The sequence below is a fragment of the Protobothrops mucrosquamatus genome, unplaced genomic scaffold (genome assembly GCF_001527695.2).
Source record: "Protobothrops mucrosquamatus isolate PMUCROS unplaced genomic scaffold, P.Mucros_1.0 scaffold546, whole genome shotgun sequence".
In the NCBI taxonomy this organism is placed as follows: Eukaryota; Metazoa; Chordata; class Lepidosauria; order Squamata; family Viperidae; genus Protobothrops; species Protobothrops mucrosquamatus.
In genome coordinates, this window is record NW_015386850.1 from 672,645 (window position 1) to 687,366 (window position 14,722).

The following is a 14,722-nucleotide window of genomic DNA, read 5'->3' on the forward strand; positions in this document are numbered from 1 at the left end:
GAGTCAAACTCCTCCCATATAATAGTCTCAAGACCTGCTCCCGTCTCCTCCCCCGGGGCCACCCAGTCAGAGTCCAAACCCTCTCGGATCTGAGCGACTTTGTCATACAGATATTGTGCAAAGTCCTCAGCCCTCCCCACCAGGGGGTCCTCCCCCCCCTCAACTGAAGGAGAGAGCGGGTCACCCTGAAGAGGGTGGCCGGGCGATTATCTGATGACGCAATGAGGGTGGAGTAGTAATTAGACCTCGCCACCCTCATTGCCACTAGGTAGGATCTAACATGCTTCAATTCTTCAAACTTAACTCTGTTTTGACACAAAGCAAATTCAAAGGTCAGGTGTTGAAACATGTCATTAAGCCAATTGTTTTCTAATATATTAAGATCCCTCCATGTGTACATAATTGCCTTTTTTGCAGAAGACAAAGCAGAACATGCAAACTAATCTTTGTAGATGGAAAAATTCCTAATTTGGAGGATATATTTCAACAGATCATTAAATAGCTTTCATTCTTAACTTTCTTCTGAGACACTCTTCATCACAGTAATAATATTTAAACAATAAGAAATTATTATTGGTGTATCTGCATCATGTATAGCAGGAAGACTATTTTTCAAAATTATTACGTCTACATCATAAAATGAATGGTATCAATATTTTTACATTTGCTCATCAGCACAATAACACACCTCTTCTCAAAGTTATTTTGCTTACTGAAGTTTTTAAATCATATAAAACATATTCAACGCTAACATTCTTTAAACCTGAAATATGAGTGGACTAAAATAGAGTCTAATTCTCTATTTCGAACTTCTTGAACGTGTATTTTTATATATTTTTTAAAAAATCTTGATGCTAATAAATTGTGGGTTTACTCAAAGCCTCTGGAGTTTCCAAAGTCTATATGGCATCAGAGCCAAACAATGAACACATCAAAAGCTTTAATTCTATGTGTTATATTCCTTCTACAGAATGTCAGAAGAGGTCATGGTTTCTAAAATAAAAGTGTGACCAAGTATTTTAAGCAAAATACTCCAACAAGTTAATTTCTAATGATAATGAAAATAAAATTTTAACTTTTGCCCAGTAAGGCCCAAATACTTCTGATCAATATTAAAGGCTTAATTACTAGTATATTTTGAATCAGGAATTGAAACAGGATAGTAAACAATTATCTCTTTTGTTAGACATAAGGTAATGGGGGAATAAAAATTAATCTTCTGCATTATTGTCCAAAGATAGGACAACCATTTATTCAGGATGGTATAAGGATTCCTAATTTGGTTCTTGGACTAGAAAATCTCCAAGGTTGCTTCCAGCCCTATGATTCTATTATTATAATATTGATATATTTTTGGTTAAAGTTTAGTTAAACTTTCTTTCAGAGTAGTTTGCTAACATGTGGAAATGTCTGACCTTGGTCATCTTTGCCAGCTTGCTTGCCTGACCTCTGGGACAACTCATTGTGGTCAATTCGCCAGTCAACTTGCCGCAGGACAAGAGTTACAGTAATATTAAAGAAATGGTGGAATAGAATCATTAAAGAAATGGTGCAAAAGGAGGAACAAAATAAAATGCGACTGACAAAAATAAAAGTTTAAAATAATTAAACTGAACTGAATTGTCCCGCAGGAAGTTCTCCTGTGGTGAGTTGGCCACAGCAAGTTGTCTCATTCTGTTACCTGCGTTCCCTCCACTGGGCTTATCATCCCAGCCAGGTGCAGGGGGAGGCACCATGGAAAGGTTCCAAAGATTGGCAGGGTCGTCTGTGCCTGCTGTGCCCCACTACTGACCAGGTCCTTCTTTCACACACCACCTAGAGCTTTCTTTTGCACATTGGCCAGGACCCCTTATGCAAAAAAAAAAAAAAAAAAAAAGGGCGGAGCTTGCTTCTTGGAAAAAAAAAATTCATCTCTATTTGTGGAACTTTTTCTGGCTTTATCTTTTTGACTGCCATTTTAACTTTATCCTCTATTACAAATTTACTCAGATAATTTTTTAATGTTTTTCTTCTGTACTGTAGGTTCATTTTGCTAAGCAATTTTTAATTTCTTTAAAAAAATCACATTTTTTTATTTGCATTATTAAAACTTTACATTATTCTTTTTGCTTGGTATAAATATCCTTTGCTAAATTCTCATGATGGAATAGTCAGAAGAATTTTCAGTTACTGTTTTATTCAAAGTAAGTTATAGGCTGGAAGTCTCAAATGCACAACTTTAAATCTGACAATTTTGAAGAACTATATATATTTCATTCAACATTTCATAGCAGCCATTGTTGTTGACAAAAGATACTCACCTTGACAAAGTGCAGGAAGATCTGACCACTTACTAGTATCAAGACATCTCATAGTAGGAATTGTTCCAGGTAGATATTCATAACCTGGAATACACTGTAACCGCAGAGTAGTGGCAACTGCATAGCTTTCTGCTAGGTCTCCTCCTCCTCTTAGTGAAGAATGGGGAGGTAGAACTGGAGCTGGACACTGAGCTGTAGTTAAGTAAAAATGAGGAAGTTCTGAAGTAGAGAATAGAAATAAAGGTCTATTATACTACTGTAGCCCAACCATTCCGTTTTAAGTCACTGGGGGCTTAATGCCAAAGAATCTTCAGCCCAGAAATGTAGAATTAAGGTTAGGAGGGCAAAAGCAGAAAATGAGGTAAGAGTAGCAAGAGGGCCATAATCCAGCAAGGTTTTCTTGAAATATGTCAAGAGCCAGAAGATAACAAAAATGGCAGGCCCACTGCTTATTTAGGATGCAGAAATTTTAACAGATGACCAAGAAAAAGCAGAGAAACCTGACTTCTATTTTACCACTGAAATGGTGGCTTGAGTGGTACAGATTGGAAACAAATGCAATAGGTACAAGTCAATAGTAAAGGTGTTATAGTAGGCAATAAAGAGAGCTATTTGCAGGGATCTTAAAGACAATACTGTGACCCAAAGGCCAACACAGCTTTACCCCCCCCCCCCCAAAAAAATGTGAGAGAAATCTTGTCTCCTCCTCTGACAAGGTAACCATTTCACCGACCTAGAGGAATATGACTGATATAAGGAACCTGGAATTTCCCCAAGTTTTGAAAAGGTTTCAGTGTTCCAGAGAATATCTTCAATGACAAGCTATTAGTGTAATTTAGAAGGCATTCCAATAAAGCAGGGTTGGCTAACCTCACCAGAGAATCAGCATTAATGGATATCTATCAAGATGGAGAGCAGTAACTAGGGAAGTTTCACAGAGATAGGTTTTAGACCAGGGGTGTCAAACTGCCGGCCCACAGGCCGGACGCATCACATGGAAGCCACACACACCCCATTGTCAGCAATGGCAAAACTGGCCCGATATGTTGCACGACGTCACATGACGTCGTGAGTTTGACATGCCTGTTTTAGACCCAGTATAACTTAACATTTTCATTAATGAACTAAATAGCTACTGTATCAAATGTGTGAGTGACACAAAACTGGAAGTTCTAACCAACACACAGGATAAAAGTATTTGATTGCAATCTAGCCCCAAAGACAGGGTTGAAAGGAAAAATACATCCTTTAACAGGAAAAAAATGTGAAGTATTACATTTAGAGAGAAAAAAAATGTAAGACAAACATACAAGATGGTGGAGTCATGGCTTAAAATGCTACATCTGAGGATTAGGTGTGGCCACTGACAAGAAGCTGACCACAAGTCAGGAGTATGAAACAGTTATTAGAATGAATACAAATCTGAATTGCATTAGAAGCACATATTAAAAAGACATAAAATCATTGTTCCCCTCTACTTGGCACTGGCAAGACCACACCTGGAGTACTGTATCTGATTCTGAATACTACATTATCAGAAGGAGATTGACGGGTTAGAACTTCTTCAGAGTGCAGTAACAAAGATGATTATGAAATAAAACTATTTTCCATGGCCACCTAAATTAGGATCAGAAATAACAAGTTGCAGCTACCTGGATTTCTTTTAAATGTGTAAAAAAGCCTCCTGATAAGACTTGTGTAGCAGTTTAGCTGTGGCGGTTGTAGATTCTCCATTCTTGGAGGTTTTTAAGTTGAATCTCTCACGGATTCTATAAATAATTTTCCTATATTTTGCAGTAAGTCAGACTAGATGATCTTTACAGGTTCTTCCAAGCTACAATTTTCTCATTTTCCTTTCACTACACAAAGAATACTCTTTACTTTTAGAGGAATTTAAAGCTATTTATCCTATCTTAGCTTATTTTTCAAGGTAGATTGAAAACCATTCGTTTAGAGCAGACATGTCAAACTCGCGATGACGCCGCGCAACGTATCGGCACTGTTTTGCCATTGCCGGCAATGGGGTGGGCGCGACTTCACCTTGACACATCTGGCCCGCGGGCCGGCAGTTTGACACCCCTGGTTTAGAGGTAGGAGAAACCTCAAATGTAGTTTACCAGATTTCTTGCATGGATTGCCCCTGCAGCTATGTGGGACAGACAGAAAGGAAGTTAACCATCAGATTGCAAAAACACAAGGTAGTTGTTAGATGAGGAGACAAACTCATTGGTAGCTTCACATTGCAATGAACAAGAACATGTTTTCGACTTCACAGCTACAATTGTTGGCCAAAACAAAAATAGCCAGAGAAATGATGAAGGCTGGGAAACTGGCTGGTCAGTCAACAGGAGTACTGATTTACCACTGGCCAATCAGGTACTTAGGGAGCTGAGGGCGCAACAGCAGAATAGCCAGCCATCAACGCCCTAATTAATAACTAAAAGCTAGATACAACCAGGAACCATATAAATACAACACGTAGGACAACCTAGTGCACATATTCTGGAGAGAGAGAGAGAAGTTCCCTGACGATGGATTCTAGTGTGAGCCTGAAAGCTTGGAAGAATAAACCTTTAGTCCACTGACTGACTCAGATTGGCTCCTGCAACATTCTCATGGGACACATATATATTCCTTCATTTGCAAAAAATATTTTATTTGCTTAACATAATTAGATCTTAGGGCTTTGCTTCTGCAGTTATAATAGACTATGTGAACATATAGCCCTACCAGTGACTTAAATAATCCTTTAAAAAAACATTCCTCTGAATCATGGTTTCTGAGTCCAGCTTTTATGTTCTGAAACAGAAGTTCACTTCTTGGCTTTCATTCCCTGTTTTGGTGTTTGGCTTCTGTAACTCAAGAAACCAACTCTTAACAGAAAAGGTCAAGTGAACAGGTCAAGAACGGAAAAACCAACTTCTTCCCCTTAAGAGTTACATGTTTGTTTGAGAAAGAACAACAAATACTGTATCATCCACAAAACAACTATGATGTTGTTCCCATCAGGAGCAGTAACCACGATGTGTTAACAGTTAAAATAACCTCAGTTAAGGCACTCTACTACCTCTGCCTTCATAGAAGCCAGATCTGGCTAAAAGCCCAGCTGTTTCTGAATCCCGCAGTCAACCAAAGAAAGGGTCCAGGGATGGGGAGGGGGAAGTGAAGGATGGAGAATCCAAGGCCACCGAGGAGCCACTAGGCTTGATACGATATAGGCCAGTGTTTCTCAACCTTGACAATTTTAAGGCATGTGGACTTCAACTCCCAGAATTCCACAGCCAGCAATGCTGGCTGTGGAATTCTGGGAGTTGAAGTCCACATGCCTTAAAATTGTCAAGGTTGAGAAACACTGATATAGGCAAATGGACGTGGCCGTGGCAGCCCCAGCCTCTCCCAGACCGCAGAGGGCCCCGGCGACAGGCTCCGGCTGGCGTCGTTCTTTTTCTTTCGACTCAACAAGCCGAAGCGTCTTTGCGGTACGCAGCTGGAGCAGCAGTTCTACCTGGCGAGGGGCTTTCTCGTTCTCGGTCGCAAAACAACCAGAGATCGCGGCTCTCCGGGGCAGGGACAAAGCGACTCCCCGCCTTGTCGACGGAATCTCGACGAGCTCGCCTCTCTAGGCAATAATGAAGGTGTTTCTCCTCCCTCCCACCCCGTCCATTTTAGAGCACGAACTTTAGCAGGCTCCTAGAGGCGCTTCTTACTCACACAAAGCCGTGGACGAGAACAGCAGCAGGAGCAAAGCCGCTGAAAGAACCTCAGCGGAACAAGAAGCCAAAAGACCCATCGCAACAGCTGGCGGGAGTCGGAGAAACACTCCGGGAGTCTAAAGGCAGAAAAGGGCGGCACTCCCAAATACTCCCGGAAGACGAAAAATACACCACCAGCGCCGCCGTTTTTCTGGTAAATGGGCGTGAGCAGCTTTGTCTTTATAACCCGACCTTTATAACGTCATGACAAGCAGGAAGGAAGTTTCTAAGACTACGGCGCGCTGCTCTGCGGCGGTCAGGTGTAATGCCGAAAAGCGCGGAGCACGTGGTTCCGAACAGGAACTGGGTTTCCCCGGTTGACTGGAGGGAGGAAACGGGTGGGCGGTGGTTTGACTTCGCGCTGCAAGAGGAGTTTTGAAGAAATTTGCGGTTTTTAACTCGGAAAGGGAAAGAAAGGAAGAAAGAAAAACTCGCGGAGGTTGTAAGGATGAATCCAGGCTAGAAAGCTGGTCTTTTGAATCTTCCCCAGCTTGTCGACCGCTATGTTAGGCTTCAGTTCGCATAAATGTGGATAGCATAACTACTGTTCATGTCTTAAACCAGGGGTAGTCAACCTTGGCTCTTTTATGACTCGTGGACTTCAACTCCCAGAATTCCTGAGCCAGCTTGGCTGGCTCAGGAATTCTGGGAGTTGAAGTCCACGAGTCATAAAAGAGCCAAGGTTGACTACCCCTGTCTTAAACTGTAAAAGTTCTGGAACTGAAGAACAATAATGGTGGAGAGTATCCAACTGGGAAATAGTTGTTGATGGTGCATGCTTGCAGTTGTAGTGGTATTCTCATTAAATGCTTTTTTAAATTCACGTTATCAACCAGCTTGGTTTAGTTAGTGTTTAAGGCACCAAGGCAGAAATCAGGACAACATGAGTTCTAATCCTGGCTTAGATTCAAAGCCAGCCGAATGTCTTGGGCCAATCACTCTCTCTGTCCTAGGAAGGAGGCAGTAGCAAACCACTTCTGAAATACTGCCAAGAAGACTACAGGGACTAGTCCAAACAGCCTTGACTCCTAGCAACTGTCTGGAGAAGTGCCCTCTAGTATTGGCAAGATTTTAGAAGTGGTTTGTTATTGCCAATCATTCGTGCTAGAGAATCAACAAAAGTGGAAGTACGAAATATAAATCTAAAAGAAGCACAAGACTTTTGACACTTAACGATAAAGCAATTGTATATTGTATGTTTAAGTTCTAAATAATTTCATTTGCTTCCAAGCAACTTAGCTTTTCAACAAATAGAAAGGAAACCAGTTTTGAATAAGCACATATCGGATTGCATAAAAAAAATATGGTAGAAACTAATCAAGGAGAGAAGCAACCTAGAACTAAGGAGAAACTTCCTGACAGTTAGAACAATTAACCAGTGGAACAACTTGCCTCCAGAAGCGGTGAATGCTCCAACACTGGAAGTTTTTAAGAAAAAACTGGACAGCCATTTGTCCGAAATGGTATAGGGTTTCCTGCCTGAGCAGGGGGTTGGACTAGATGACCTCCAAGGTCCCTTCCAACTTTATTATTATTATTATTATTATTATTATTATTATTATTATTATTATTATTATTATTATTATTATTATTATTTTACCTGTGCTTTTTATCATATAGCTTATTTTCTTCAATTGATGAAATGTTTCTGCAAACATTTACGTTAATAATTAGAAGTATTTGAAGGCAATTGTTTCTTAACCTCATTACATATGTGGCACCATGCTGGATCAGATGAAGAGTCCATTCTATTTTTTAAAAAGACCAAGCAGCTTTAACTTATGTTTTATGTGGTAGCAAATTCTATTGTTTAATTTTATTCTGGGTGATGGAAAATACTGAAATAAGAGCATTTTTTGCTCTTAAAATTAATAGAATGTTTCTATATTTTGAGAGTAATAAAGTTAAATCAGTATTCAGTGGTTGGTATTTTTCTAGGAACTGCTATGGCACTCAGAAAAGTTGCTAATAGTAGTTAATCTAGATTTTTCACAAAAATGAATGCCTGAGGCTGAGAATAAATGCAAAGCATTATAAAACAACAAGGTAAATAAGGTTGAGAAGTTATATAATTTATTTTGGAGAGGGTTGCATTTTCCTAATAAAAATAGTACTTAGTCGAGTTTATTGTGAATTTACTCTTGTTACCAGATATTCTACAGACGTCACTGGGTAGAACAGCCTATTAACAATTTTGGCTTGTACAAAAGCTCCAGCCTTCCCTGACAGAAATAGTTTTAAGTTGATCGCTTAAAGGTGACATTAGGGCAGCGGTTCTCAACCTATGGGTCGCGACCCCATTTGGGGTCGATCGACCATTTCACAGGGGTCGCCAAGCAAGGCTGTCCGCCATTTTTTTCCCTTTTCCGGCGGGTGCCTTACCTCCCTTGAGCTGGGCCAGCTGGTGGTCGGCCTGCTCCGTCTCTGCCGCTTGCCAGCTACGCCTCGGCCGGCGCAGGGGGCGGAACCACGCATGCGTGGCGCTCCCGGACAGGGAAAGTCCTCAACTTACGATCGGTTGGGTAGTCCTCGACTTATGACCGGTTTAGTCCTTGACTTATGACCGGTTTAGTCCTCAACTTACGACCGGTTTAGTCCTCGACTTACGACCGGTTGGGGGTCACGGCATTAAAAAGGTTGAGAACCACTGCATTAGGGGATTTTCCTTGAGAGTAGTTCAAAATCTGCAAATAACTCAGAATTCTACATACCTCCATTTCTGAAGAATTTGCACTAATTCATTTAGCCATTCAGTCATTTTAATAAACCACTGTTGATTTCTCTGATCCTAAGCAACTTTGAACTAAGATTTGGATAGCTTCTAACAGTCCTTACACCCTGATAAGTGATTAATTGTAGAGCAGAAGTGGGCATTCTTAATTATGGTATTAACCATATGAAATAAATTCCCTATATCTGTTCAATAGTCCCCCCCACCCAATTCTGGAATGTTTCTACTATATATTAAAAGCTTATCTGTTTGTGCAGACATTTTGATTTCTCTCTATCTTTTATTAACTAGTTTCTTAATAGTGTTAATTTAATTTATATCTTGTTGTATTTGTTATTTAATGCTTTACTCTATCTTTTAAACGCTTAAAAAGTAAAATGATTTTTAAATGCACACAAGTAGGTCAGCTATGGTTTGAACAAATTTCAAAGCCTCCCTCCCTCCCTCCTACAATAGAAAGAAAGATGACAAAATTGTTAAATATCTATTAATTTTTCACTGAATTCAATTTATAATTTTTATACCTATGTGCTGGGCAAGAACTGAGAAAGGCTGACTAAAACTTGAGAAATCCAATGTATTCATAGTAAACATCTTGAAGACTGATGAATAATATAAATCCTCTGGCATCCAGCATAATCTGAAGAAAGCTTAAAGGTGAAATTAATATTTTGTAATGGGAAGACAGATCAGTTAATCCAAGGAAGGAAATGTGCAATCAATCTCTCCATTGAGTCATCTATTCTTGAATAAAGCAATGCATGATGATACTTCAATAAATTTAGCTTGTGAACAACCATTGACATTTGGACTTTCAGTAAAGCTGATACCAAGTGTGTGATTTTTTTTTCTACTGTGGTATAAAATAAGCACTAATTCTGTTCAATAGGTCACGTATTTTAAAAAAACAACAATTTGTTCTTTCTGAATAGGGTGGATATTGTATTGTTGTAACAAAAAAAAGCTTACTTCCACACCCTTCTGTATCCTTAGCCTTATAAGATTACTTCTTGATTAATGCAACAACCATTTGCTGCTAGAATGAGGTAATGGTCATGACAAATCAATAGATAAGATGAATGTTTCGTTGGAATCACAAACAAAAAATTTGTGGAGGATAATGGTATAAATAAATAATATCAAGAATGATAAATGCAGTCCCCACTAGATACCATTGGAGTAATACACTATCCAGATATTATTTAATATATGCCTGCAGCATATAAAATAAAAAAATTGTGACACAGATTAATGGACACATACCTTAGTATATAGCAGGGATGCCCAGCTTGGGTACAATTAGGTCACATAAGTAGCCCTTAATAGGCCCCTTCATCCCACGAATAGAGACATAACATTTCTGAAAATGTTGAAACCACCAAAACAAACAAGCCTTCGAGAAAAAATGGAAATTTGGAGAAAATAGAATTATATGCAGTATCCATTTCTACACCGTCCTTTACTGATCTAAACTGACACTGCTATTTTAAGAACATACAATGCATTAGTATAATTTGGTTTGCTCATATTATGTTTAATTATTTTATACTAAATGTTTTGAGAACTTTTATCTAGTGCTCTAGAACTTTTGAAATGTTAGCAACAAAGAAATTCACAAGCAAATCAGGCATCCTCTTTGGTAAAAGTGGCAATGCCTGCTGAAAGCACTAGTTGTATTCTGTATACAGGAATAGTAAGATACTGAGTATACTGAGAAAAGTCTTCCTGTGTTCTATTATAGAAAACATTGTGGGTCAATAAAAGATACTGATGCATGGTATCTTGTCTTATTGCATTCATTTTTTTTACAAAAAAAGTTCATGTTTCCTCTCTACTTTTTCCATTTTTCCAGAAGAAATGTTTCTAAAAATAAAATAAACTTTTCCCCCCTCCAGAAATCTTTTACTTTTTTTACTTTTCCGTCGGTGAAAAGAGAATGGCAAAGGATAGGAACAGAATAAAGGTACAGAGTAAGAATTATAAAAAGCAGACATTAATACATGCCAGTTGCCAAGCATCCAGATTTTGATCACATGACCATGGGGATTCTGCAACAGTTGTAAGTGTGAAAAATAGTCAGAAGTCACTATTTTCAATGCCGTGGTAGCTTCAGTTATTGAATGGTTGTAAGTCAAGGGCTACCTCTACAACTGTATAAAAGGAGGAGCAGGTAGCATATTAACCTCTATTCTGTCCAGCAACTCTCACCAGATTGCTCCACCACCTCATAGATGGCAATGTTTTTTAATACTTCTTAGCTTAGCAAATGTTATCGGAATGGGAAACTTGTCACAGCCAACCTGCCCTGGCCAATTCGCCACTAGACAACTCGCTACAGCCAACTCCTTTGGGACAACTTACTGCATGACAATTTAACAATTCTATTTAATTATTTAAAATCAATAAATATATATATATTAATTTTTACCATTCACATTTCATTCTGTCTCTCCTTTTGCATCCTTTAATGATTCTATTCCACAATTTCTTTGATATTAGTGTAACTCTTGTTCCGCAGTGAGTTGTCCATGGCAAGTTGTCTATGGTGAATTGTCACAGATACAATGTTATTGTTCGAAATCTACCACCTCCAAAATAGATGGGAGTTATATAAGAAATACAGCAGGATCAAAAACTATGCCTCTGATTCCCCAAACATAACTTTAGAGACTACTGGAAGACACATGCAACTGTCTATGGAGACCCAAAGATTTAAAATTTGGATTTGGATTCATTTCCCCAGTTGATGACCTCATATCCTTTGAAAACATTTCCTTATAACAAGGAAGCTTTTAGTGCCAGATAGTATCCAATAAAAGTAGAGTTAATACTAGGCTGATGAAAAAATATTTCTTATGTTAATATGGCAAGCCAAGTTTTAAAAATTATCCAGTGTCTAGAATAGCACCATATATTTATAAAAGTATTTAAAATATTTTACTTTTCTACTTACACTTTAAGTACATATGCTTGTTACATATAGTTGTATTCAACAAAATATATAATGTTTATTGTTGAATCTAGAAATGTCATTTTGCATATGGAAGGGAGAAAGAATTTTTCTTATTTAGTATAAAATGCTTAATGTAGAAAAGAGAACAAAACTCTAAAGTATATTTCTCTTTGTGGAAGCTGCCCATGTTATCTGTGGAACAGCATCACTGCCATAGTCAATTTATTTATTATTATTATTATTATTATTATTATTATTATTATTATTAATAATTATTTTGCAAACTTGAGAAAGTATCTCACCATAAAACATTAAATATTATGCAAAACAAACATCACATTTAATATTTCATATTTTTACATCTTTTTCTAAAAAGCTAATAAAATCACTGAATTAAAATGTAAAACATCATTCAAATTAGGGGAAAAAAAGAAGTTTTGAGCTTATATTTTACCTTTGCATTCAGGAACAGACCCTCTCCAGATCCCAGTTTTATTATCTTCAGTTATACAATGGAGAAGATCATCTCTAGAAAGTGAAAAGCCAAGATCACAGATATAGGTGACTTTTGAGTTAAGGGGAAAAGTTCCATTCTTTCCTCCGGTATAAGCTCCATTCTTTATTTCTGGAGGAGGAGGACAAGTGGGCCCTGAAACAAAGACAAAATTTTGTGACTTGTAAAAAATTTGCCAAAACAAATGAGTAACTATTTTTTCTAGGAGAGGAAGCTGGATTGTCTGTCTGTCTCTTTACCTAAATGGACACTATGAAGAATATGGTAGCACCAAGTCAGTTGAATCCAGGTCTACAGAGGCTATTGGAGGTCAGGTTTGGCTTGATTATCTGGGGGAGAGTTTGATCTTGTCAGGCCTGAGGAATTAGATAGGATCCTTCAAACTGTTAGCTTGGCCATCTCTGTATTAGATCCATCCCTCTCCTAGCTAGTCAAGCAACCTTTGGTTCTGATGATAGTTAATTCCTCTTTGAGAAAGGGAGTGTTCCTGCCATGTCTTGGTTTACCCCTCACAAAGGGCCATTAGTAGATCTCACTGTCCTTAATAATTTCCATCCAGTATCCAATCTTCCATTTTTAGGAAAGATTGTAGAGAGGGTGACTGTGCTAAAGATTTAGAGGGCCGTGGAAAAAGGAAATTGTCTGGAGCCTTTCCAATGAAGATTCAAACCTGATATGGGAGTGAGACAGCATTAATTACACTCTTGGATGATAATTCAATTCCAGAAGAGAGATTAAAACAGAACAAACACAAAAGGGAAAAACCCATGAATGCCACAAGACATCTAGTTCCCTGTATCAGCTTTAATCCAATTTCTGAGTGCCTGAAACTAGCATGAGGAGCTGCTAAACTTAGAGATGCTCCAGTGGAATCCCAGAGTGTTCTAAGCATTTCATACTCCTTCATTGCCCCGCTGCAATCCACAGGCGAATCCTGGCCCCAGGCTGTTTGAAAGAATTAAAGAAACTTACTGAAACATATTGGAGGTTTTGGTTTCCATATGACTGTATTATTAGAAAGTGTACGTGGTAAGCACTGGCTTGTAGGTGATCCAATTAATTGGTACCTCAAGAAAAGAAAAAAGAACATAATACATGTTAATCTCTTTCTCCTTTAAAAGATTGGAGAATACTATGGATAGCCAAGAAAACACCTATATTATTGAAGATTTACTGTATTACTTAAGACAAATTATCAGGGTGAAAATACAACATTTTGGGCATATTATGTGAAGAAGCAGGTCCCTTGAGAAGTCCATGTTTCTGGGGAAGGAGAGAAGAGAATGGCACAATTACAGCAGTAATGGGTGCACTATTGGGAGATATGAAAATTATGTAAGCAAAGACAGTTACCAGACAGACTTCTTTCCTTCCTTCCTTCCTTCCTTCCTTCCTTCCTTCCTTCCTTCCTTCCTTCCTTCCTTCCTTCCTTCCTTCCCTCCCTCCCTCCCTTTTTACCTCCCTTCCTTTTTTTCTTTTTCATATTTGCTTACATCGTTAAGAACAAATCTAGTCATTTCATAAGTGGCAAAAAGTCCAACTCCACTATAAAAATTCTCATCCACAGCAAAGTAAACATTGGAAAACAAATCATGAAAAAGTGGAACATTCATTTTTTTGATTCGTCCTTATTGATTTACTGTGCTACTGCCATGCTGACCACTTGCAATCTCCGTGTGTCTTCCCTGAGCCTTGCTACATTCATGCACCCTTTCTCTGAGTCTTGCTGCTTTACAAATGCATCACTTAGCAACGAAAATTCCAGTCCCAATTACTGTCTAAAATAAAGGACTACTTGTATCATAATTAGATTTTGCTAAGCCAGCTAACTCAACACGCACCCTTCACTACAGGTGAAATTTACTCTTGCTTTTAGCAGGAAATCCATTAGAATAATGCGGTCACCATTTTCTGGTTTCCCTGGATCACCACATGATTGTCCTAATAGAAAAAAAATATTGAGAATTACTGTTCTATGCCTCTGTATATATATGCCATAATTTCAATCAGTCATAAAGAAATCTTATACATTTTCTTGGGAGAACAGTCATACTGGAAAGACAAGCTAATTTATATATTGTAATTTAATGTAATCAACAAAAATTAATGCCCTGAAAAATGCTCAACATTAGATAGAAGATAACTTTATTATAGTCCCTGACCAGCAACACAGAGATCAATAAATAAAATTATGAGTTGTAGTTTCAAAATATATTCTAGCTGAATTGATGAACCCTAATAATATATTGGTGAGCTTTATTACTTAGCAGATAATGGGTATCTTGCAAATAAATAATGGGCTATTTATCTGATAAAAGTTCAGAAACATAAAAATCATCTGGATATCCAGCAAGGATAGTAAAAGAAGTGAAATGAAATTGTTGTATGTACAGTATTTCCATAAAATGTAATAAATAATTAGAAAGGATTCAAAGTGCAGATTATGCAAAGAAGCAGAAGAAACAGTAGATC

At 38.0% G+C, this 14,722-nt stretch overlaps 1 protein-coding gene across 1 annotated transcript in view; it reads right to left on the reverse strand.

Moving 5' to 3' along the window:
- LOC107288372 (complement component receptor 1-like protein) overlaps positions 1-14,722 on the reverse strand; it is a 57,124-nt gene that overhangs the window by 23,842 nt on the left and 18,560 nt on the right. Inside the window, exons 4-7 of the mRNA XM_015816982.1 lie at positions 14,092-14,191; positions 13,223-13,317; positions 12,191-12,385; positions 2,301-2,492 (exon numbers count right to left, since the gene is read on the reverse strand). Of these exons, the coding sequence (XP_015672468.1) occupies positions 2,301-2,492; positions 12,191-12,385; positions 13,223-13,317; positions 14,092-14,191 (582 nt within the window). The remainder of the gene's footprint in view (positions 1-2,300; positions 2,493-12,190; positions 12,386-13,222; positions 13,318-14,091; positions 14,192-14,722) is intronic.